Here is a 23236-nt window from a genome sequence, read left to right on the forward strand (position 1 = left end):
CTGCCCGACGCGTCAGATCCAGGCCGCCCACAAGCGGCTACACTGAGCCCGGGCCAGGGGGTGTGAAACAGAATTTACTGTGCCTCTGATTATGTACACGCGAGATGTGCCTGGCCATTTCACATGGCTCACATGGTTTGTACAATAAATACAACCGCGGGGTCTGCTCTCCGCGGCGCGGAGGCGCCCACTCCTAGCTCAGTCCAGCTTCCGGGCGCCTAGCTTCATGGGGCCCTTGGCCGCCTTCCGCTCGGCGCGTTTGCTCTCCATCTCCCGCCGCCGCTCCTCACGCTTCTTGCGGGCCTGCTCCGCCTTCGCCTGCCCTGGAAGAGGGAAGGGGCGTGGGCTGAGGGCGTATGGGCAGGGTGGGGAGACAGCTGATTCCGGGGCGGTGGCCCCTTGTCCTTCCCCCAGGGAAGGCACTTACGGCTCTCGGTCTCCACTCCCTCCCAGTTGTCGTCACCCCAGGAGTCCCTCCTCGGCTGCAAAGGGAAGTGCAAGCTGGTGTGAGGCCTGCACCCAGCTACGGGCCACCCCAAGCCCGCGCCCTCTCGCCTGCCCCGCGGAGTACCTGGGTGCCAACTTCCCGACGTGTGGCCAGGGCAGCGAAGGGGTCGCCCTTGTCGCTGGGCTCTGGGCCGCCCCAGTTATACTCACTGGCCAGCCGCGTGCCCTCAGGGGGTGGCTCCGGGGGGCTCGGCTCCTGCCAGCCCTGCTCCCAGGAGCCCTCGGCCTCCCAGCTGTTCCAGTCCGACTCGGACTTGTGGGCGGGGCTGCCGCCCTAGTGGGCAGGGAAAGGAGAAGTACTGCAGGGGCCCAGGGACGGAGGGACCTCCAGTCACCTGACCCCATCCCATGAGGCCCACCTGAGCCCGGATGGCCTGGCCCCCAGCGCTCCAGTCTTCCTGCTGGGCCTGTGTAGACTCCGCCTCCTGCTGCACGTGGGAGGAAGGGCATGATCAGTGCACTCCCCACTCCCATCCCTCTGCAGAATGCGCAAGTAAAAGCCTCTGGCAAGTTCACCTCTGGCTCCACCCTTAGAGACCTTCCGTCTCTTTTACTCCAACTTCCCTGCTTCCCATCTCTAAAGTAGATCTGGGAAGTTCTGCCCTCATTTCCCTGTAAGGCTGGGGAATGAGATCTAGATATTCCAGACCCCCTCCTGGTGGGCTCCAAGACGACTGGAGACAGCCCCACTCCTTCCTCAGCCCACCAGGCAAGACCAGCCCAGTTTTAGTCTCCACAGGGGCTCTCCTGGCAGACCCTGGGCTGGCGAGCACTGGAGCAGGTGGGGGTGGGCAGAGAGAGGAAAGGGAACCAGTCCAGTGGGCTGCCCCAGCCACCCAGGCCTCTCATTTCTGACCCTGCTCTCAGGGGTCCCTGCCGATGGAGTAAAGGGCTTACTGCCCACACTGGCCAGTCTGTGGCGCCCGCCTGCCAGAGGTGCTGTGCAGAGGACAGGCCCAACCGCACCGCGGCTGCACCTGAGCTTCTGGAATGGCATTCTGTATCCCACTCACCTCCAAGCTGCCCCAGTCTTCATCATCCCATCTGTCCGCAGAGCTGCCATCTGCTGTGTCTCTGTCCTCCTCCTGCATCTCCCAGTGGCCTGAGGTCATGGGGGCGGTGGGGACAGGGGTGGGGGCCGTGGCAGGAAGTCCTGGGGAGAGGAGGCTCACTGAGCTCCACACATGGGCCTCATGGCAGAGGCTGCTGGGGTTTATGGAGGGGGGACGGGAAGAGGCACCCATGGAAAATAGCCCCCTTCCCCATCCCCTATGCCCCCCATTACCATCCCACGGAACACTGGGCTGTGGCAGCTCACAGGTACCTGTACCCCAAACTCTCCCTGCCCTGGTACAGCCAGTCTGCAACACTCACCCTCGGGTGTGGGCCTCTGGGGGGCATTGGTCTCAGAGGGGGAAGCTGAGGGGTGTGCACGGATCAGCTTGGATGTGAGCGAGGAGACCCCTGTCACAGCCCAGCCCGCCCAGCTGGCCGCGGTCCCGCCAGTTCCAGGGCTGGAAGCTGCATGGACATCCTTCTCTGGGCAGTGGCAGGAGAGAGAGGGAGGTATGGGTCTCTCAGGCTCCCATAGGGAGGGTGAAAGGATGGCAAGTGACCTGCAGTAAGCCCCTTCCCTTTCTAGGCCTCAGTTCTCCAATCTGTGAAATGGGGGATCAGGCGCAGTGTCAAGTCTGCCCTCGGAGGTTCCTCTGACCCTCAGACACTCCAAAGAAGTGAGGTGGACAGGGCAGGTGACAGCCAAGGGCGCAGCAAAGGGAAGAGGGAATGTGAGTGTGGGCTGACTTACCCACTTCTGCCAGCTGGGTGGGATCCTCTGACACAGACTCCAGTTTGGACAGGAAGCTTCGAATGGCCTTGAATGCCTACGGAGCAGGAGGGGCAGAGCTGGGGGCTCCAGGAGCTGCAAGGGCCTGCCAGGCCAGCCGGGGCCCAGTGCCCTCCAGGCCCAGCCCCACCTGGACCTCACCTGGTCCCGCACAGACTTTTCAGGGTCCACAGTGAGGCTGCAGAGCACGGGCAGAATCTTGAGGGCACAGTCACTCATCGAGTAGAGGTTGTGGGTGGCAGCAAAGCCCAGGACACCCGCGACCCGAGAAGGTGCGAACGGGTCCTTGGTGGCCCGGCTGAAGGCGGAGGTGAGGACCCTGTGTCTGGTCTGGGGTGGGGCAGGGCGGGGAGAGGGCTCCTGAGTGTAGGGTTGATTCAGGGGTCCAGAACTGTCAGGCTTTACTCCCCAGAACAGAGGCTGTTCATGGAACCCCCAGAGTCTGAAAAATGTGAATTAGTCACCAACAATTGAAATGGGGAGTATTTACTTAAATCTCTGGATGCTGGCTTCTCCTCTCAGCCCCAGGGGCTGGGGCATGTGCTTCCTTCCCACCTGTCCCACTGACCTGTTAACTGTCTGGGCCTTGCAGGCAGCTGACTCTATAAACCCTGGATCCCAGATCCTCTTCTTCCTGGCCATGTGCCCTGGGGCAACTCACTCCACCTCCAGGGACCCGGGTATCTGGGACGTAGGCCCAGAGCCTAGGTCTCCAGGAGGCTGGCGGGCCCGTCCAGGATGCTCTACCCTGGAGGAGGCCACGACCTTGCTCCGGGGAAAGGGGTACCTGTCAGGGCACTCACGTGGTGGCCCTGCTCCGGGGATGGGGGTACCTGTCAGGGCACTCACACTGGCACTGAGGTAGGAGCCGATTTTGCCCAGGCAGACAGTGGTGTTGCAGCGGATGGGACCCTGGTCGTCCTTGGCCTGCAGCCGTGCAAAGTGCTTCATCAGCTCCATGTTGAGGTTGGCCTCGTTCAGCTTTGGGGCCAGGAGCAGCATGGACTGCAGGGCAGAGGACAGCAGAGAGCGTGGGCTGGGTGGGCAAGGGGCCATACACAGCAATGGACTCCGGGCTGGGAGCAGGGCCCTGATTGTGACTCATGGCAGCTCCTGCCCCTGGGGCCCCGTGCACATCCCTCAGCCCAGTGCTGATGCCCACCCTTCTGCTCCAGTGCCCTCCTCTCCCCCAGGCCCTAGTCACCACCTGGCTCTCCAGTCTCTGCCACGTGGTTCCCTCTGCCTTGACACCCTACCCTGTCCCCACAGCTCTGAACTCCCACCACAGAAAAGAAGATCCAGTTGGGGCTCCAATGTGCCCATGGGCAAGAGGCCTCCCTCCGTCCATCCCAGGTCTCCCAGCACCTTTCCTCTACCATCGGGGCCCACTGACCTTGGACCACAGGGCTGCTTTGCATCATCACTCACCTGGATTAACCACTTCTCCCGCTTCTGGTTTTGTACCCCCAAATCCATCCTCCACCCAGCAGGGCTGGAGAGATCTGTCCAAAACACCTAAACAAACTTGGACCTGTGCTCCCCGACATAACCTACGCGGACATCCACCTTCCAGGAAAAGCCTCACGAGGCCCTGCAAGTCTGGCCCCAGCCCCCCCGGCCTCCCTGGATACTCACTGCCTCACCCTGCACTGTGCTGCAGACACGCTGGCCTCCTTCCATTCCCACCAAGCGGCCACCAAGACTCCGACCTCAGCCCTGTGGGCTCCCTCTGTCCTCACACCCTCTGGGGAGCCTGCCCTGATCTCTGAGCCCCTGACCCCGCCCTCCCACATCGCCTCCCATTGCCCATCACAGCCTCCCACCTGCACATGGTCAGCATCCTCTAGACTGTGGCCCTGAGACATGGCCCCAGCTGTCTTGGTCACTGCCGGGGTCCCAGCTCCTACTCATTATCACCTACCTCCCAGCCCAGTCCTGGGCCCTGCCTAGAATGCTGATAAAAGGGACACCCCCACCCCCCATTCTGTTCCTTTTTACAACAAAACCCCAAGTTCCCATCTGTACTCACTTTCTCCTGTTTCCCTCCTTTTACTCTTTCCTGAGTGTAGCCCTCTCAGGCTTTCCCACCACCCCGTCCTCCACTGCACCCAGCTTGCTCTGGCTGAGGCCACCAGTGACTTCCACGCTGCTAATTCCCACGGCCCACTCTCAGTCCTGACCAAACCTGACCCCTCAGCACCTTTGACACCACTGAGTTCTTCCTCCCTGGTCCTCCAGGACATATCCCCAACTGTGCCGGCCGCTCCCCCTGGCCTCCTGTTGCTGGTTCCTCCTCCCAAACAACCCAGGGCTAATTCTCAGGCCTCTTCTTTATGCCTTTTTCTCTTCCTAAGTAATCCTATCCCCCATTTCATGGTTTAAATGCCCTCTTGTTAGTGGACAACTCCCAAAATGTGCACCTCTAGCCCAGACGGCTTCCCTAAGCTTCAGACACATGGGGCCAGTGTCCCATTCGGCATCACTACCTACCTACCTCCTCCTTCACACCTGTTCCCAGTCTTCCCAGTTGACAGCATCTTAAACTTCCAGTTGCTCAGGCTGGTAACCCTGAAGCCACCCTTGACTCTAGATCCATTCCATCAGCAAATCCTTCCAGCTCTACCTTTGGAATGCATCCCCTTCTCTCCACCTGCCATTTCCAACTGGATCTGAGCCACTGTCTTCTCTCACCTGGGCCACTGCAACAACCTCTCATGACCTCCCACCCTCACCCTAACAATCCACGACATCAACACAGTGAGCCTCTTAAACAAGTCACTCCTCCATTCAACCAACAGTAGCATCTGTGTTACTCCCAGTGAATGTACGAGGTTCCTGCCATACCCTCCGAGGCCTGCCTCTTGCCCCCACCGCATTTACAACTCACCTCCAACCTGTCTCCCGCACTCCCCCTCCAGCCATATTAAAGGGCTTGTAGCTACTTCTCCACAACAAGCACGTTACTGCCTCAGGACCTTTGCATGTGCTATTCCTTCTGCAAAGACATTCCTGCTCCAGATCTCCCTGTGGCTCAATCTCCCAATGCCTTTCTTTAAATGACTACTCCTCGGAAGGTCTTCCCTAACCACTGTTTTTAAGGTTGCAAACCCTTCTTCCTTCACTCTCCACTTCCTTTCCTTGACACATATTACCTTCTAACATAAAGTACACACTTTCTAATGCTGTTTGTTGTCTGTCAAGCCCACCCCCAACCCCGTGAAAGGGGAGCTTCACGAGGGTAGGGAACTTGCTGTCTCGTGCACGCTGCATGAGAGGGCTGGGCAGAGCAGGTGTGCAGTGAGCAGCTACTCAACAGAAGACTGCAGGTCCCACCCACCCTGCTCCCCCGCCAGCTCAGAAGCTGCTCATCCTGCACCTCCTGCTTTGACCTACATCTCCCACCACCTGCTGAGAACCACGGGCCTGTGTGTCCTAGCAGGACGGTCACTCTGGCCACACCTACCTTGACTGTCTGTTCCCGGATGGCAGGGTTCGTGTCCAGGAAGCCGTGTACAACATGGGGGAAGATCTGGGTGTTGACTGTTGGCTCATCGAGGTACTGTATGAACTGCTCCATCTGGGTGGGATGGAGAACACAGTCAGCCCCTCCTGCCCTTCTCAAAGCCTCTCCTCACTGTTCCTCATGGGCCTCAGACCACAGAGAGGCCAGATGTGGGGGCAGGGGCTGGCTTGGAGGGCTCTGGAGGGTGCTCAGGAAGTTGACTTGGGCAGCCAAAGCCTGCCAAATGGAGAAACCAAGCCAAGAGAGGCTGGGATGAGCCAGAGACTGGGCGTCAGATGCCTGGCTTCTGGACCTGCTCAACTGGTAGACTGTGCCTTGTCCCCTCTCAGAACCACTGCTGCCTCTCCTAGAAAAGGGAGTCCTAACCCCTGCTCTGCTTCTCTCACCCAGACACAACACTGGGGGAGGGCTGCTGTGCTTGCAGCAGAAAAGGAAGTACACCTGGGGGATGCCATGGGCCTCCTACCTAGATCCCAGTTGCCCTGGGGTTGGGAGGAGAGAACTGTATCCCCACTCTAGAGGTGAGGAATCAGGGTCTCCAGGGACTGAGTGACTGTGTCAGGAGCCAGGAGTGGGGTGGGGCAGGTAAGCCCCATAGCCTGGCAGGCTGCTGGGCATTCCCAAGGCTGTCAATGAGCCCTGTGACAACCTTGACCCCTGATGGCTCAGCCTTGCTGGGCTCACACCTGTGTATATGTTGGGGGCCCCTGAGCCACCAGGGTAGGGGCTCTGGCCACCTCCCTGGGACTGGAGGTGAGGTAGGGGCCTCCAGGACCTTGGAGGGCCTTGCCGGGCAGCCAGGGCAGGGTGTGGGTGGGGCAGGCGGGGCGGGGTCTGGCCGAGCCCCACCTGCTGCAGGAGGCGGATGCGCATGGCCCGGTCTGTGGACGAGAACATCTTGACCACCACGGGGATGATCTTCTGCTGGTATTCTTCGGCGCTGAGGCACTTGCCCACCTGCAGGGAGGCACAGGAAGGGGCTCGGCTCCATCCATGTGGGGACGAGGGTGGGGCAAGTTCACTGGGCGTCTTTAACTTCCTGCAGCCCTCCGCCTGCTGCTGTCCCAGGGTAGGAAGCGGGTGGAGGTGAAGGGGGCATTTCCCTGGCAGCACCTCTGCCCGTATCCAGCTCAGTCAGCCCCTGGGTCAAGGCCTCTTTTAGAAGGCTGGCCAAAGCTCGTCACCCCTCGGCAGAAACAAGTACCTAAATGCCACCTGTACACCCACACCCGCAGAATTCTGCCTATAATTTGGGGGTTGCCAGCTATATAGAATTCACTGGCTGTCTTCATACCCTCTCCCTCCCACAAAGCAAATCCCTTCAGGGGAAACACTCTTCCCCATGGTGAGCAGAGCAGGTAATGGCAGGTGCCCACGTAAGCGCAGGCTAGGGTCTGAGGAAGAGGGGTGGGAGGACAGAGCCCCCAAGGCCAGGAGCATTCCGTCCTGAGTGGCCAAGTGGGAGGATGGGATAGTGGGGTGGCTGGCAGGGTATACAGGTCAGACCAGGTGGCAGTCTCTGGGAAACAGAGGAAGAGCCCAGGGCTCTGAAGCAAGGGGTCTCCAGGTCTACAGAGAAAGAACTATAGAGGCATGAAATCTCTCCTCCCCCAGGGCAAGAAGTTCCCACGGCCTCCCGGACAGCTGTTCCAGTGATCCTGGCTTGCTGAGTCCCTGGGATGTCAGCTAGAAGCTCCTCCCAGGTGGGCTTGGATCTTCCCCAGCCAGGCTGCCCCCTCCCCAGGACAGTCCTGCAGGATAGCTGCCCACTCAGCCAGCTCCTGGTCCCCAGAGTTTCCGAGGTGTAGGCCTGAAGTCCCCTGGCCTTACAGGTTTGTCCCCTGCCAAATCTCCTGGCCCCACTCACCTTGAAGAGGGGTGTGAGGACAACAGCCCCGGCATTGCCAAACTCGAACGCAGTCAGCAGCTGGGGCAGCACCTTGTGGCGGCAGAAATCCTCTGGGAATGAGTCCAGACTCTTGCTCAGCTCTTGGAAGAACTTCTGCTTCTCGGCTGGCTCTTTGATCTAGGGGAGTGGGGTCAGGGTGCAGGGAGGAAATCAGCCTGGTTAGTGTCCCCAGCTGTGGGCATGGACAGGGGCTACCCCAGCTTGAAGCTGGCGGACTCTAGAGCCTACATGCCTGGGTTCCACTCCTGACTCCCCCACATATTAGCTGTGTGACCTTGGGCATTACCCTACATCTGTAAAATACGGTCATAATCACATCCCCTCACGCGTTGGTTCTGAGGATCTGAGGACCAAATGCCCATAACAGCTGGCAGGATGGTGCCTGCCACACGGTGGTGCTGTCTGTTGGTGACTGTCTTTCTGGGCAGCACCTGTCCACCGGTACCACCTGATCCCTTGCCAGGAGAGTACCCACTAGGGGGGCCAGGCCCTTGAGCAAGTCACCTCTACTGCCACAATCCCCCAAGATGTGAGTGCTGCTAAGCCAGCACACAGGAGGGGAGACTGAGGCTGAGAGTGTAGAGACTACTTGGTTCCCCCGGCCCCAGTGGAGATGGGCCTACCTGCAACTCCACCATAGCAGTGGGGAGGGGGCTCATGGCAAGCTGTGGGAAGGCAGTGGTAAGAAGTAGTTTACCCCCAGGCCCAGTCCTGGCTGAGCCCAAATGGACCACGCTGTCGACCTGACAGTCTTCAGTAGACTCAACCTCCCTCTGAAACCGTGATACCTATGTGCATATCTCCTGAGCAGAGATGATCTTAAATGTCTCTCCCCACAACTTTACCAGTTAGGCGCTAACATAATCCACATTTCATCAAGGAGGAAGCTGAAGCACAGAGAGAGCAAAGTCTGTTCGAGGTCACACAGCTAGGAAGTTTCCAGGAAGCATGTGGTTCAGGGGTCTGGTCCCTGCTGCAATTCCTTTGAAGAGGTGCTATCAATCCCAATTTCAGAGAATGAGGCTCAAGGTCACAAGCCAAGAACAGCCAAGCAGGGAGAGTAACCCAGTTCTGTGTGCTTCCAAAGTCTCCGCGCTTCTTGCGGTACCCCAACCCCAAAGTCACTGCCTGGCCCAGGGGAGGAGACCTCTGGCTGGGGATGAAGAGGACCTGGCCGGCTCCTGAGTGGGTCAGGGCAGCATGGGAGGCAGGCTTGGTGCTCTGACTGTAGGGCTCAGGGAGGGCCCAGCCCTTGCCCCAGATCACACAGTGAGAGTCCAGGCTGGGGCTCTCCCGACTGCTCTGCCCAGACACAAGCAGGGGGCCCTTGAGCCCTGCTCTCCCACATACTCCTTGGGGCTTCCTCAAGAGTCCATTTCCTGTGGAATATGTTTTAAGCAGAAGAGCCGGTGTCTTTCAGGCTATGGCCAGGCCTCCTGGCAGGGCCAGTCATGCAGGGAGAACTCCATGTAACAAAGTCTCCGTAGCCCCACACCACCCAAGAGGCAACATTTCCAACAATGCTCAGCATTTCCAGCAGCTTTTCGCAGCTCAGGTCCCCCATCCTCTGAAGACCTTCCGTCTGATGAGGGGCTCTGCAGATGCTGCTCCATCGAGGTCTGCAGAAGTTTCTGTCACTCTCCTCTCCTGTCCCAAATTCTCGGCCCCTCGGGAGCCAGGGCTGTGTCTGCCACTTCTGTGTGCCCCATACACAGCTGGGACAGAGCAGGTGTGCGGAGAATAGCCTCCCTCCTTCATTCCCTACAAATTCCCTATGAGACAGTAGGCGATAGTACCCCCATTTTACATATGTGGAAACTAAGGATCAGAAAGGCTAAGCGGAAGGCCCCTTTTGACACCTTTCCATTTGCTGTTTCCTCTGCCTGGAATGTTCTTCCCCCAGCTCCCATCCTCATGGCTTCCCCCGCAGGTGTGACAGCTCAAACGTCACCCTTCAGAGAGCCCTTCCCTGAATACCCCACACTGCACCTTCCTTCTCAGCATTGCTCCCCACTTCAGCGAACACATGCTTCCTTGAATGTGCATTTTCTATCCCTCTCCCCTAAAAAGTCTGCAAGTATGGGGCCTGGACTGTTTATTTCCCATAGACCCTGGAGAGGAGGGATTTTATATGGGCCACTGCTGCTCCCTAAGCCACTCCCCATGCCCGGCCCATAACACAGCATACCTCAGGGACCAGGACCAGAACGGACTGCCAGGAGCACCCACCACACACCTACCACGTGCCAAACATGACCCTGTGCACTTCCAACTCACCGAGGGCACACTACGCTCCTTGGAGGCAGGGACTGGTGCTGTCCCCATTTTACAGCCAAGGGAAGACTGGGCTTCAGCCAAGCAATATCATTCAACAAGTAACAGTTAGGGTTGGGATTTGAACCCATGCAGGTCTAACTCCACAGCCTGTGCTGGTTTGCAGAGGGTCTGATTATAAGGCCCAAAACCAAGGGTTGGGGCAGGGGCTCACCTGAATCTCTTCTAGGAAAAGGTTGGTCTCCACGAAGCGGTTGTTCAAGAAGCCACCAGGTGCCCGGCAGTTCTGCAGGAAGCGGGCTGGGTTGGGACGCACCTTGGGGTTGGCACCAACCAGTTCACAGTAATGGGGCACCAGAGATTTGGGGATCTGTGGGCGAAGAGTTGGTTGTCAGGGTAGGGGCGGCTGGGGCGGGACAGGCAGCCAGGGGCCAGACACTCACCTTCCCAGGATTCCGCAGGGCAGCTGCCCGCGGCAGGGGCCCATTGAAGACCTCCCAGATGAGGCAGCCCAGGCGCCACATGTCTGCTGACCTGTGCAGGGACCCAGGGTGTTCAGGGCTCTGCAGCCCACGAGGGCAGGCCCATCCTCAAACCTGCCTTGGGTACCAGGCACTGAATGCATGGCGGACCCTGGACTATATCCCTTAGCTGATCCTCCCCCACCAGCCCCGAGAAGCAGGTTTCTTATCCTACTTGGCAGATGAAGAAACCAAGGCTCAGAGGGGTAAGGACACCTGCCCCAAGTCACACAGCTTGCAAGTTCAGAACCACCCAACCCACAAAACTGTGCCCATTCCGCTCTTATCTCCCTGAGGATCCTGGGGGTAGAGTGGGCCCCATACTGAGGACCCTGGTTCCCTCCCCAGAAGGGCAGCAGAAGGGAGGGGACTGCCAGCTGATCTGGCAGGTTAGGGTACATACCCCCTCCCCCAGTCACCCACCACTTCTCCCCGACCGCTCTGCCACTGCTGTCAGCCAACTCCGGGGGGTCGTACTGCTCAAGCTCAAGGACCCCCTTGTGGGGGGACCCACTGCTGTCGCCTTGGGCCGAGTACATGTAGTCCAGGCCCCCAAGCTTCCACTCGCCTGCGCGGTCCACGAACACAGCCGCCATGCAGACGTTGTTGTGGATGAGGCTGCAGTCGTTGACCAGGAAGCTCAGGGCTTTCTGGGGGCAGAAAGACCTGTCAGTCCTCAGGACCTGCAGCACCCCCCCCTCCACATCCCCATCACAGCCCCCCACCTCACCACGATCTGGTGTAGCCCCCAGGAGAGCTCCAGCTCCTTCAGGCCACCGGCCTCCACTCGTGCCTTGAGGTACATCCCCAGTGGGGTCACAGCCTCCGTCACTACGTGGAGGCATTTGTCTGTCTGGGGAACAGGGCAGGGAGAAGTCAGGGCAGTAAGGAAGAGGAAGGGGAGATGAGGGACAAGATGGAGAGAGGCCGAGAAGGGAAACCAAACCTTGGGATCCTGGGGCAGGAGAGGTGGAAACTGAGGGGCAGGAAGGAGTGGGAAGCCGGGAGAGAGTGAGAGGCAGCGGGTACCTCCAGCCCATCGATGTAGGCCAGGATGTTGGGATGCCGGAGGGTTTTGAGACGCTTGAAGGCAGCTTTGGCCACCTGGGTCTGCTCTTCGGCGCCCGGCTTCACGTCATACACGAAGATGGACACCGGGCTGCCTGTGGCCTGGAGAAAGGTAGAGGGTCTGGGTCTCGCCGGCTCGGAGACGGCCCCCAGGGCTGGTCTGGGGCCGAAAGTAAAGGGCCGCTGGCCGGGTTTCTCCCCAGGTCAGCCCTAGGGGACTTGGGCAGGTCCACGTGACCCCGGCCCCGTAGTCCCCTCGGTCCTTCCGCCCGCCACGTCGACACTGCTCGCCCTGCCCGCCCTCTCTCCCGGCCCGTTGCTCCAAAGGCGCCGCACCACGTCAGGCCGGGCGCGACGCGGCGGAGCCGGCAGCGCGGACTAGGCGAGCCCGGGGTCGGACCGCGGCCTGCAGAGCCGGGCGGCACTCACCTTCTTGCGGCCGCGATGCAAGGCCCAGAGCCCGGGCGGGCCGGCCTCGGGGGGTTCCGGACTGAGCTCGAACGGGAAGTCCCGGACCGGGTCCCGGACGAAGAACCACATCGTCCGCGCCGCCGCCGCCGCCGCCGCCGCGGGCTCGGGCTCCGCGCCTCCGCTCCGGGTCCTCCCGCCGCCCGAGCCGGGGCGGGGCAGGGAGGGGGCGGGGCGAGGCCGGGGGGGTGGGGCAGCCGCGGGGCGGGGAGAGGGCGGGGCGAGGAGGTCAGGGGCGAGGAGGGGGCGGAGTCGGGGACTCGCGCTGAGCTGAGACCAACGCTACGCAGCGGGGTCTCGCGAGAGTTCCTGGAGCGGTCCGGCGTCAGGGGCGAGAATGGCAGGTGGGTAGACCTGCGAAAGGGAGGAAAGAGAGACTGGGAGGAGGGACCCCAGGAAAGAAGGGCTGACAAAAATGAACCAGGTAAGTCCAGGAGAGGCCAGACGGCCAGGAGGGACGCCTGCTCTCCTGGGCCCAGCTGCCAAGCTCTCACGTGGACAGGGCCAGCATCTCCTCCACAGGCCCCAGTGCCCGTGCCGGGAGGGGTCGCTGACCTGCTGGTCACACTGGTGTGAGCCACGCCCCTTGGCTGGACAGTGCTCCGTGTCCTGGAGGGGCTGGGCAGGCTCTGGCCCCGCTATGGGGAGGGTCTCGAAGGATTCAGGCTTGGGGCCAGTTACACAGACACACGTTGTGGAACAAGATCCTGGAAGCAATTAGCAAACATCCGGGACGCCTTCGGGAGCAGATTCAAAGACAGGAAAGCCGGAGTCCGGCAGAGCTGGCCAGCCCCTGGCCGGGTGTGGGAACTCACAGTCTCTTACTCTCTGGGGGCCTCAGGTGCTCCCGTCTGTGAATCGGGATGAATGGAGACCTGCACCGCACCTGATGCGGTAGACATTTGTGCGCTTCCTTCCCTTGTCCAAACACCTATGGGGAGCAGAATAGAAATAGTGGCTGGAGATCCGTGCGCACACTCCATAGGAGAACGGCAGCGCTGTGGAATACGGAATGGGCAGGGTGGAAGGTGGAGGGCGCCTGCCATTGCAGAGGAGCAGGTAGAGGCTCTGAATGTCAGGATACAGAGGCTAGAACTTTTTCCTATCATAGAGGTGAAACACAGCCTGAGCCGTGTGTTTGTGGGTGTGGAATGATGGGGCTGTGTGGACTTGTCACTGGGGGCTGGGAGTGAGTGATACTTCGGGGTGGTGGTCTAATCGGAGGGAAGGGGTCTAATGACATAGGGTCCCGTGGTGGCACATTCCCTGAGCACCTACCAGGCGTCAGGCCCGTGCAGGGTACGGGGCCTCACCTGGAGGGGAGACAGACTGGCTGCTGGCCAGGGGGTGCAGGAAGAGCAGGGCCCCTGGGCTAGGGGTGGAGATGTGGGGGTCATCAGTGCACAGAAGAGCCGGGAGGTGAGGCCTAGGCTAGCGCAGGGCCTGTCAGAGGACACCAGGAGGCCAAGAGTCAGCAAAGAGAGCTGCCCCAGAGTCGCCGTGGAGCCCCATTGCCTAGCACATCCAGCTCAGCGAGGTTGCTGCCTGAGGGTGGGCAGCTTCCCTTCCCCAGCCCTCCCCGTGCATGGGGGATAAGCCTCCTCCCTCACTCTGCCCCAGCAAGAGGGGATGTCTCCATCTTAGGAGGAAACGGCTCTGGAAGCCCACGCAGTAGGAAGCCCTCAGTGACGAGTCCCCACAGCCCTGGAGCCCAGCCACCCCCCATGGACGTCCTAGGGCAGCAGGCCTGGGGTGTGCAGGGGCCCCTGAGGCCCCAGAGGAACCACGGCAAGATGTCAGGCAGGCAGAGTGTGGAGGTGGTTGGCTCAGGTTGAATCCATGTCTGTGGAACCTTGGGCAAGTCACTTCATCCTCTATCCTCATCTGTAAAAATGAAGATAAAAATGTAATTAAATGTTCGCTGGCAAGAGTAGTAGAAGCATTGGGCCCTATCTAAGTAGCACACTGGAAGGGGATTGGATAGCCTTGAAAAGGAAGTTGCACAAGACTTGTGTCTTGCCTGTAAAATAAAGAGGGAGTGATTGGAAAGGCTCGATGATGAAATTGATTTATTAAACAGAGATCTTCAGAAGATGATACAAGGAGTGAAAACGATCCACTGAGACAGGAGAAGAAAACCCTGACATTACCTTTGTCTCCCTCTGACAAAGTAGAGCATTCAGGTGTCAGTGACGATAAAGCTGTAACCACAGCCAGGTATTAGGACAATACTTTCTGTCTTGCAATATGTTAAATTAACCAAATATTTTCTGTTTTCTCCAGGAAACCGATGGTTCTTATTCCCGCTGGGTTTTTTTTGTGTGTGGTTGTTGTTTATCATTAGGAGAGCAATGCCTACTTCTTATCGTGAAAGAGGAACATAATCAGTTAACTAGATAGTTAAGAAGTTGTAAAACTCTTTGGTTTGTGTTTCCAAGTAACAGTCTGCCCTCAACCTTGAGGAGTGAGAGTGGGGAGGGAGCAGCTCAGGAGATTCTGCCAGGAATTTGGGAATTAACTGGCACAGCTGTAGAGGTCACATTGGCAATACCTATTAAATGCCTTTAAATGCCCCAGTAATTCTACTTCTAGAAATTTATCCTACAAAACATGCAAAGATTTATACGAGGTATAGTGGTTGGAAAGCAGATTCTAGATACTAGGCCTTCTGGATGCGTATCCCAGCTCTGCTACCTTTGAGCTGTATGACCTTGGGCAAGTCACAGTTCTTCTTTGTGCCTCAGTTTTCTCACCTGTAAAATGGGTAGAGTAGCAGCACTTACTCCACAGGTGTAGTAGGCTGAACAGTGGCCCTACACAGATGTGCAGCTCCTAACACCTGAAATCGTGACATGTTACCTTACATGGTAAAAGGGCTAATATGATTAAGCTAATTATAATCATATTGAGACGGCAAGATTGTCCTGGATTAGCCGGGTGGGCCCAGTGTGATCTCAAGGGTCCTTGTAAAGGAGGGACAGGAATGCCAAGGGGTAATAGCTGTGAGTAGAGAAGCAAGACTTGGCGATGGGAGGAAGGGTTGGGACCCAAGGAATTCAGGTGGCTCTAGAAGCTGGCAAAAGCAAGGAAACATATTCTCCCCTGGAGCCCTCAGAAGGAGCACGGTTCTGCTAACATCTTCATTTTAGGCTTCTAACCTTCAGAACTGTAAGAGTATAAATTTGTGCTGTTTAAACCACGTAATTTGTGGTCATTCGTTTCAGCAGCCACAGGAAAGCAATGCAGGGGGCAGGGCGGGAGAGCTCATGACTTTGGATATGGAATTGTTTACAGCATTTCATAGCACATAGGGAGTGTGTGACAAGGATGTATCTTATGTGGGCCGCAGGACAGGCTGCGATCCTGAAAATCTGGAATAATCCAACAGCCCATCAGTGGTGGAGGGATTCAAAGGTCTCCCCATATCCGGGAACCAAAGCAAGTTAGCCAAAGAAACTGCTCTGTCGGTGCTGGCGTGGAGAGAAGCTGCTGCTGTGATAACTGTTCCCAGCTTCCCTGTGTGCCAAGCACCCTCCCTGTCCATCTCTTCTGCTCCTCATAGAGAGGACTCAGGATTAGTCTGGTCCAAGCAGGAGAGAGAAATCACAGAGTAATTTGAACAGGAAAAACTTCATGCAAGTAATTATTAACTATAACAGGGGATTGGAATAGCGAGGGATTGGCTAGTAAGAATAAAGAGAATTCTTAAGAAAGCAGAAGTAGCAGGCATAAGGTGCAGCCCCCACCCCTTGGGGCCGAGATGGAGCACCCAGGGCGGAGCCCCCTCCCACCCCCAGGCCTGAGATGCAGACCTTGTTGGAGAAGACACAGGTGTGGCTCACTAAATGGCAGAAAAGGTGCTGAGGGGTTGACCTGCTCTGTGGAAGTTGCTGGAAAACCACCCTCTAGGGTGCCACAGAAAACCGTTCACGGGAGGTGTCACATCGGAAGCAGTCAGCTATAAACGTGCCTGGGGTGGGGGCCTGTAAAGGGAAGCCGCTGCCATTGGGTGCTGCTGGCACCGAGCACTGCAGGAACCAAGCTGGGGAAGCTGCCCCCTTGCCACAGAGGCTGCCGAGGAGGGTACCATCACCCAGAAGCAAAAAACACTCCTCTAGACTTGTCTCTCCAGCGCCCTCTTGTGACAACACGTAACATTGTGCCAGCAGCAAAAGAAAACTACTTAAAGGGGCCACTGCGGGGAGTGTGTGTGTGTGTGTGTGTGTGTGTGTGTGTGTGTGTGTGTGTGAAATTGAAAGTGAGAGGCATGGAATCATTACTCTCGTTTTACAGTTTTAAAAATGAGGAGTCTGAAGCTCCAGAGAGGGAAAGCAGCTCTCCCAAGGTCATGACATAGCTTGTGCCAGGACTTGAATTCCAGTCTGAGCCTGGTTTCTCTGCTTTGCTCTACAGAGTATTTAGAAAGCAGGTTGCAAAAGCTTATCCAAGTTACAACTTTACAACTTTGTTAAAAATCCCACTAACCAGCTGCATGTGAGAATGATAGAGGGAGGAGGGCTGGGGACATAAATGAAATCAGAAAGAAAGGTAGATGTTAAAGATCGAGATGGAATAATCTAGGAATGCCTAGAGTGTATAATAATAGTGAAATGTACAATGTACAAATTTTAAAAATGTTTTTGCATGAGGAAGAATAAAGGAATGTCATTATTGCAGGGTGCTGAAAATAGATGATAATTAATACTTTAAAATGTCACCTTATGTGTGAGACTAAAGCAAAAAATGTTTATTTGTTACAAAATTTATGTTTTGACTAGAGCATTTCCTAATATAACTCATGTAGATAGTTTGATTGAATGTCATAAATACTTGTAATCTCAGGTAGCACATGAGATTTTGTGGGTTTGTCTAGAGTGATGCCCCTGTGAATCCCAGAGTGATTTGATCAGTGACTGGAAAAGTATTTGCAAGCCCCCTTAGGGGAATGGTGAGAGTGCGGAGAAATTCAACTTCCCCAAGTTGAATTCTTGATACTCTCACAAGCAGTGTGGACAACCAAAGCTATAGGCTGAGCCCCCAGTCTTGGGGTTTGTTCACATGAAACCTAACCCCACAAAGGATAGGTCAAGTCTACTTAAAATTTAGGCCTAAGCGTCACCCCCAAGAGAGCCTCTTTTGTTGCTCAGATGTGGCCTCTCTCTCCAGCCAACATGACAAGCAGTCTCACCACCCTCCCCCTCTCTGCGTGGGACATGACTCCCAGGGGTGTGGACCTTCCTGGCAACGTGGGACAAAGATCCTGGAATGAGCTGAGACTCAGCATCAAGGGACTGAGAAAAACCCTAGAATGAGCTGAGAATTAACATCAAGGGATTGAGAGAACCTTCTCGACCAAAAGGGGGAAGAGTGAAATGAGACGAAGTGTCAATGGCTGAGAGATTCCAAACAGAGTTGAGAGGTTATCCTGGAGGTTATTCTTACGCATTAAGTAGATATCACCCTGTTCTTGGAGAGGTTGGAGGGAACTGCCTGAAAACATACAGCTGTGTTCCAGTAGCCATGTGTCTTGATGATGATTGAACAATGATAAAGCTTTCACAGTGAGACTCTGTGAATGTGAAAAGCTTGTGTCTGATGCTCCTTTTAGCTACCTTGTCAACAGAAGAGTAGAACATATGGAATAAAAATAAATAATAGGGGGAACAAATGTTAAAATAAATTCAGTTTGAAATGCTAGTGGTAAATGAAAGCAAGGGGTAAGGGGTATGGTATATATAATCTTTTTTTCTCTATTATCATTTTATTTCTGTTGTCTTTTTATTTCTTTTTCTAAATCGATGCAAAGAAATGATGAATATGCAACTATGTGATGATATTAAGAATTACTGATTGTATATGTAGAATGGAATGATATGTTAATGTTTTGTTTGTTAATTTTTTTAATTAATAAAAAAAGTTTTTAAAAAAATACATAAGTAAAAAAAAAAAAATCCCACTAACCATAATTGTGCACAGACATATTCCCCAGCCTGGAGGAATACACACCAAAGGTCAGTGGTTGCCTCTGGGACATGAAGTTGCTGTGTTTGTAGGTCAAAAACAGTCACATATTGGCAATATCATATAATTCGACGTATTTGTTTCTATGATGTTATGTTTGAAGTTTTCACAATGTGCTGAATTGCATTTATAAACAGGAAAATATATATTATGCATTATATATGTGTGTGTATGTGCAGGTATATATATGTACACGCATATACATATATATATATATGTGTTCTAGTTTGCTAGCTGCCGGAATGCAACACACCAGAGACAGATTGGCTTTTAATAAAAGGGAATTTATTTTGTTGGTTCTTCAGAGGAAAGGCAGCTGACTTTCCACTGAGGTTCTTTCTTACGTGGAAGGCACAAGATGGTCTCTGCTGGTCTTCTCTCCAGGCCCCTGGGTTCGAACAACTTTCCCCGGGGTGACTTCTTTCTGCATCTCCAAAGGCCTGGGCTGAGCTGCTAGTGCTGAGATGATGTATGCGGAGCTGCTTAGGCTGTGCTACGTTGCGCTCTCTCATTTAAGCACCAGCCAATTAAGTCAAACGTCACTCATTGCAGCAGACACGCCTCCTAGCTGACTGCAGATGTAATTAGCAACAGATGAGGTTCACATACCATTGGCTTATGTCCGCAGCAACAAGACTAGGTATGCTCACCTGGCCAAGTTGACAACTGAATCTAACTAACACAATATGCATACACATGCATGCGTGTTTTGGAAAGGCCTTCCTTCAACTGTGTTTTGCCTGTGGTGATGTCTTTCCCTCATAATAAAATAGATGCCTTTAGTTCGAAGGGCATAGGCCAAATACCCCCTAAGAGTGGGAGAAGGATCAAAGGTGATGATGGAATTTTACAGAGAAGGTCAAGTTTAGCAAATGAGTATGACTGCTGAATAATTACATTGATATTCCAATTGAGCTTTTTTGTATATATGTTATTTTTCACACAAAAAAGTCAATTGTGATGAATGCACAGCTATATGATGATACTGTGAACCATTGATTGTACACTTTGGTTGATTACATGGTATGTGAATATATAATATATATCAATAAAATTGCATTAAAAAAAAAAAATAGACTCCTTAGACTTAGCTAATGGGGAGCCAAAGATTTTGAGTTGTTCAACTCATTGCAACATGCCAAGAGCTACTTGCTAACAGGCCAAGCTGTGTCTGTTGATAACTTACTGTAGGAAATTAAAATAGTTTGTGTTTTTTCTACTTTTTTTTTCTACTTATTTTTATGATATTTAAGTCAGAGAATAGAGTTGTTCCGTGAACAGGTCCTCTTTTTATGGAAAAGCAGCTCTGAAATGATGATGAATCTTATGTAGTAGTTAACCAAGTTTAATTATAGAAAAGTATATGATTTGTGCTTTGCCCTAATTTTGTGTCCAAATATTGACAAGTAAAACATTACAACATATGCAAAGAATATAAATATAATTTCAAGACAAAAGTACTTTTGCCATTATGTTATTGCTTTCCCAAAAATGGTTCTGTGTTTTGTTTGTTTGTTATGTGTGTGTGTCTGTGTTTTATGTATTTAATAATGGCCCTCTAAAGATGCCCACGTCCCTGGATGTGGAATCCCTAGAACCTGTGAATATGTCACATGGCAAAGGGAGAATTAAGATAGCAGGTGAAATGACGTGTACTAGTCAGCTTAAAATAGGGAGCTTATCCTGAATCATCTGGGGGTCCCGATGTAATCACAAAGGTCCTTAAAATTGAGAGAGACCTGAGAACAGCAGACTGTAAAAGAAACCTTAACACTTTTTGGAATGGGGTGCATGGTCTGGGAATTGAACCCGGGTCTCCCACCTATGGAAGGCAAGCATTCTAACTGAATCATCCGTGCACCCTGGAAACCTTAATACATTTTAAAGGATAGAAATAATACAAATTATATTCTCTGACAACACACTCTTAAATGACCAGGGGTTCAAAGAAGAAACCAAAAGGGAAATTAGAAAATACTTTGAGATGAATGACAATGAAGACACAATATACCAACATTTAGGGGCATGCAGCAAAGCAGGTTTAAAGAGAAATTTATAGCTGTGAATACCTATATTAAAAAAGAAGACCTCAAATCAGTAAACTTGACCTTATACTTTAAGACTCTGGGAAAAGAAGAGGAAACTAAATCTTAAGTAAGCAGAAGGAAGGACATAATAAATATGAGAGTTGAAATTAATGAAAGTGAGCATAGAAAAGTAATAGAGAAATCAATGATTTTTTTAAATCATTATTTGAAAAGAGCAAAAACATTGACAAACCTTTAGCTAGGTTGATCAAAAATAAAAGAAGACTCAAATCACTAGAATCAGAGAAGAGGTGATACTATAACCAATTTTACAGAAATAAAGAGGATTATAAGAAATATTAGGAACAATTGTATGCCAAATATTTGTTAACTTAGATGAAATGGATAAATTACTTAAAAAGTCACAAAACACTAAAATTGACTCGAGAAAATAGGCAAGTCAGGGAGAAATGGCAGTGGGTCCCGTGTTCCCAGCTGTGGTACAGATGTTGCCTTGCCTTCTCAAGATGCAGCCTTGCATCTCCTTTGCTCGGTGTGACATTCCAGATGCTTCTACAGAGGTGACAGGCAAGCAGTTTCTAAAAAAGAGAGCCTGATTGAAATCCCTTTGACTCCATTGCAGGAATGAACTGATGCGTCCAAAGAAACCAGAGGAGCCCACCTGCTCTACGAGAGCAGAAAGAGGAGCAATTTATAAAACTGCGTCCTCCTTGGCCTCTGCTATAGAATATCTGCACCACATGACAGAGAAGCAACTGAACCCCTATGATTGCCTGATTCATGGGACAGTAATGACTAGAATATTTACTACATGACCACAAAAGCAAATCAGATAAGGAAATATTTGAAAATGAAATCCTGACAGTGCTGAGAGATATAGCAAAAACAAAGAGCAGAGATGGTGTGCCCCATTGAATACCTCTTTGAAATGCCACGTTGAGCTGTGCACCACTGCCTGGCGTGGGGGCTCAGTCTGTGGGCCCTAACTGTGGACCTAGCATGACCACTGTCTTGGTTTCTTGCTTCTCCTTACATACTCAACCCACCTAAACCGTTGGTCCTGCCTCAAGAAATGGACCTACCTACTTGTCTCCCAAGACATGTAAATGTTCAGTATGACTCATTCTAATATATTTTTTTGTACCTGTTCTAGTTTGCTAGCAGCTGGGATGCAATATACCAGAAACAGAATGGCTTTTAAAAAGGGGAATTTAATAAGTTGCTAGTTTACAGTTATAAGGCCGAGAAAATGTCCCAATTAAAGCAAGTCTAATAGAAATGTCCAATCAAAGGCATCCAGGGAAAGATACCTTGGTTCAAGAAGGCCGATGAAGTTCAGGGTTTCTCTCTCAAGTGAGAAGGCACATGGCAAACACAGTCAGGGCTTCTCTCTCGGCTGGAAGGGCACATGGCGAACACAGCGTAATCTGCTACTTTCTCTCCTGGCTTCTCATTTCATGAAGCTCCCTGGGAGGCATTTTCCTTCTTCATCTCCAAAGGTCACTGGCTGTTGGACTCTGCTTCTCATGGCTATGTTGTTCTGCTCTGCTCTCTCTGAATCTCTTTCTCCAAAATGTTTCCTCTTTTATAGGACTCCAGTAAACCAATCAAGACCCATCCAAATGGGTGGAGACATGTCATCACCTAATCCAGTTTAACAACCACTCTTGACTAAATCACATCATCCAGGGAGATGATCCAATCACAGTTTCAAACATACAGTGTTGAACAGGGATGATTCTACTTTTATGAAATGGGATTTTGATTAAAACATGGCTTTTCTAGGGGGCATACATCCTTTCAAACCAGCACAGTACCATTAAAAAAAAAAGTGGTAGGCAATCTTTATAGACCTATAACTAGTAGAAATTGAATCAGTAATAAAAAAAAAATCTACCCACAAAGAAAAATCCAGGCATAGCTGGCTTCATCGATGAATTCTACCAAACATTAAATAAAAATTAAACCAAGCCTTCACAAACTCTTCTGAAAAAGAGAAGAGGGAATATTTTCCAACTCATTCTTTGAGGTCAGTATTACTCTGATACCAAAACCAGACAAAGGCATCACCAAAACAAAAATCTACAGAGCATTGTGTGAAGATGGCAGAGTAGGAAGCTGTGGAAATCAGTTTTCCTCCACCAAAACAACTATTGAACTGGCAGAAAGTCTGATTCAATTACTTCGAAGCTCCAGAGGCTAGTGGAGCACTGTGCAGCATCCAGAGAGGAGTGGGAAGAAGAGGCTGGTAAACTGTGATGAATACCAGTTAGTTTCACCTTCCCTGCAGCAGCTACCACCCCCTGCCCCAGCCTCGTGGTTGCCAGCAGCGGGTGCTGGAGCTTGGACTGCTTGCTGGTGTCAAGGTGGGATATAAAAACCTAGTCCTCAAAACCCCAGGCATGTGGTCTGAGCTCAGATCTCTACCTTGGATCAGCTACTTCAGATCCCTGGGTGCCCACTTGAAGGGTGGCCATTGTTCCAATACTTGTGGGCAAAACTAGCAGAGAAATCTTAAGGACAGTAACCTTCCTCGATTTTGTGGAGAACAGTTAAAGAGCTGCATTAACTGGGCAGGTGCAGAAACAACAAAAAAATGCAGCATCCGAAGCCATAGAAGCTCTAATAAAACAAAAATTCACTTAAAAAAAAAAAGCCCTAAGGGTCACCCCCAAGAGAACCTCTTTTTTGCTCAGATGTGGCCTCTCTCTCCAGCCAACACAGCAAGCAAACTCACCACCCTCCCCCCTGTCTGCGTGGGACATGACTCCCAGGGATGTGGATCTTCCTGGCAACGTGGGACAGAAATCCCAGAATGAGCTGAGATTCAGCATCAAGGGATTGAGAAAAACTCTAAATGAGCTGAAACCCAGCATCAAGGGATTGAGAAAATCTTCTCGACCAAAAGGGGGAAGAGTGAAATGAGACAAAGTGTCAATGGCTGAAAGATTCCAAACAGAGTCGAGAGGTTATCCTGGAGGTTATTCTTACGCATTAAGTAGATATCACCTTGTTAACCAAGATGTAATGGAGAGGCTGGAGGGAATTGCC

At 52.9% G+C, this 23236-nt stretch overlaps 1 protein-coding gene across 7 annotated transcripts; it reads right to left on the reverse strand.

Moving 5' to 3' along the window:
* Window positions 1-61: 61 nt before the first annotated feature.
* SCYL1 (SCY1 like pseudokinase 1) lies at window positions 62-12228 on the reverse strand. 7 transcript variants are annotated; one of them, XM_077115731.1, is made up of 18 exons: window positions 12078-12228; window positions 11610-11750; window positions 11311-11433; window positions 11004-11230; window positions 10503-10593; window positions 10274-10429; window positions 7744-7902; window positions 6726-6833; window positions 5817-5930; window positions 3203-3358; window positions 2495-2683; window positions 2315-2390; window positions 1882-2046; window positions 1521-1660; window positions 872-932; window positions 572-764; window positions 428-482; window positions 62-323 (listed from the first exon to the last, which is right to left on the reverse strand). In XM_077115731.1, the coding sequence occupies exons 1-18, from the start codon at window positions 12186-12188 to the stop codon at window positions 225-227; spliced, it is 2364 nt and encodes a 787-aa protein (XP_076971846.1). In that variant the 5' UTR covers window positions 12189-12228; the 3' UTR covers window positions 62-224. The 7 variants fall into 7 exon arrangements, with proteins under 7 accessions (XP_076971846.1, XP_076971843.1, XP_076971845.1 ...); XM_077115728.1 differs by having other exon boundaries at window positions 572-781; window positions 867-932; XM_077115730.1 differs by having other exon boundaries at window positions 872-935.
* Between the last annotated feature and the right edge of the window lie 11008 nt (window positions 12229-23236).

Source organism: Tamandua tetradactyla, chromosome 9 (genome assembly GCF_023851605.1).
Source record: "Tamandua tetradactyla isolate mTamTet1 chromosome 9, mTamTet1.pri, whole genome shotgun sequence".
Classification (NCBI taxonomy): Eukaryota; Metazoa; Chordata; class Mammalia; order Pilosa; family Myrmecophagidae; genus Tamandua; species Tamandua tetradactyla.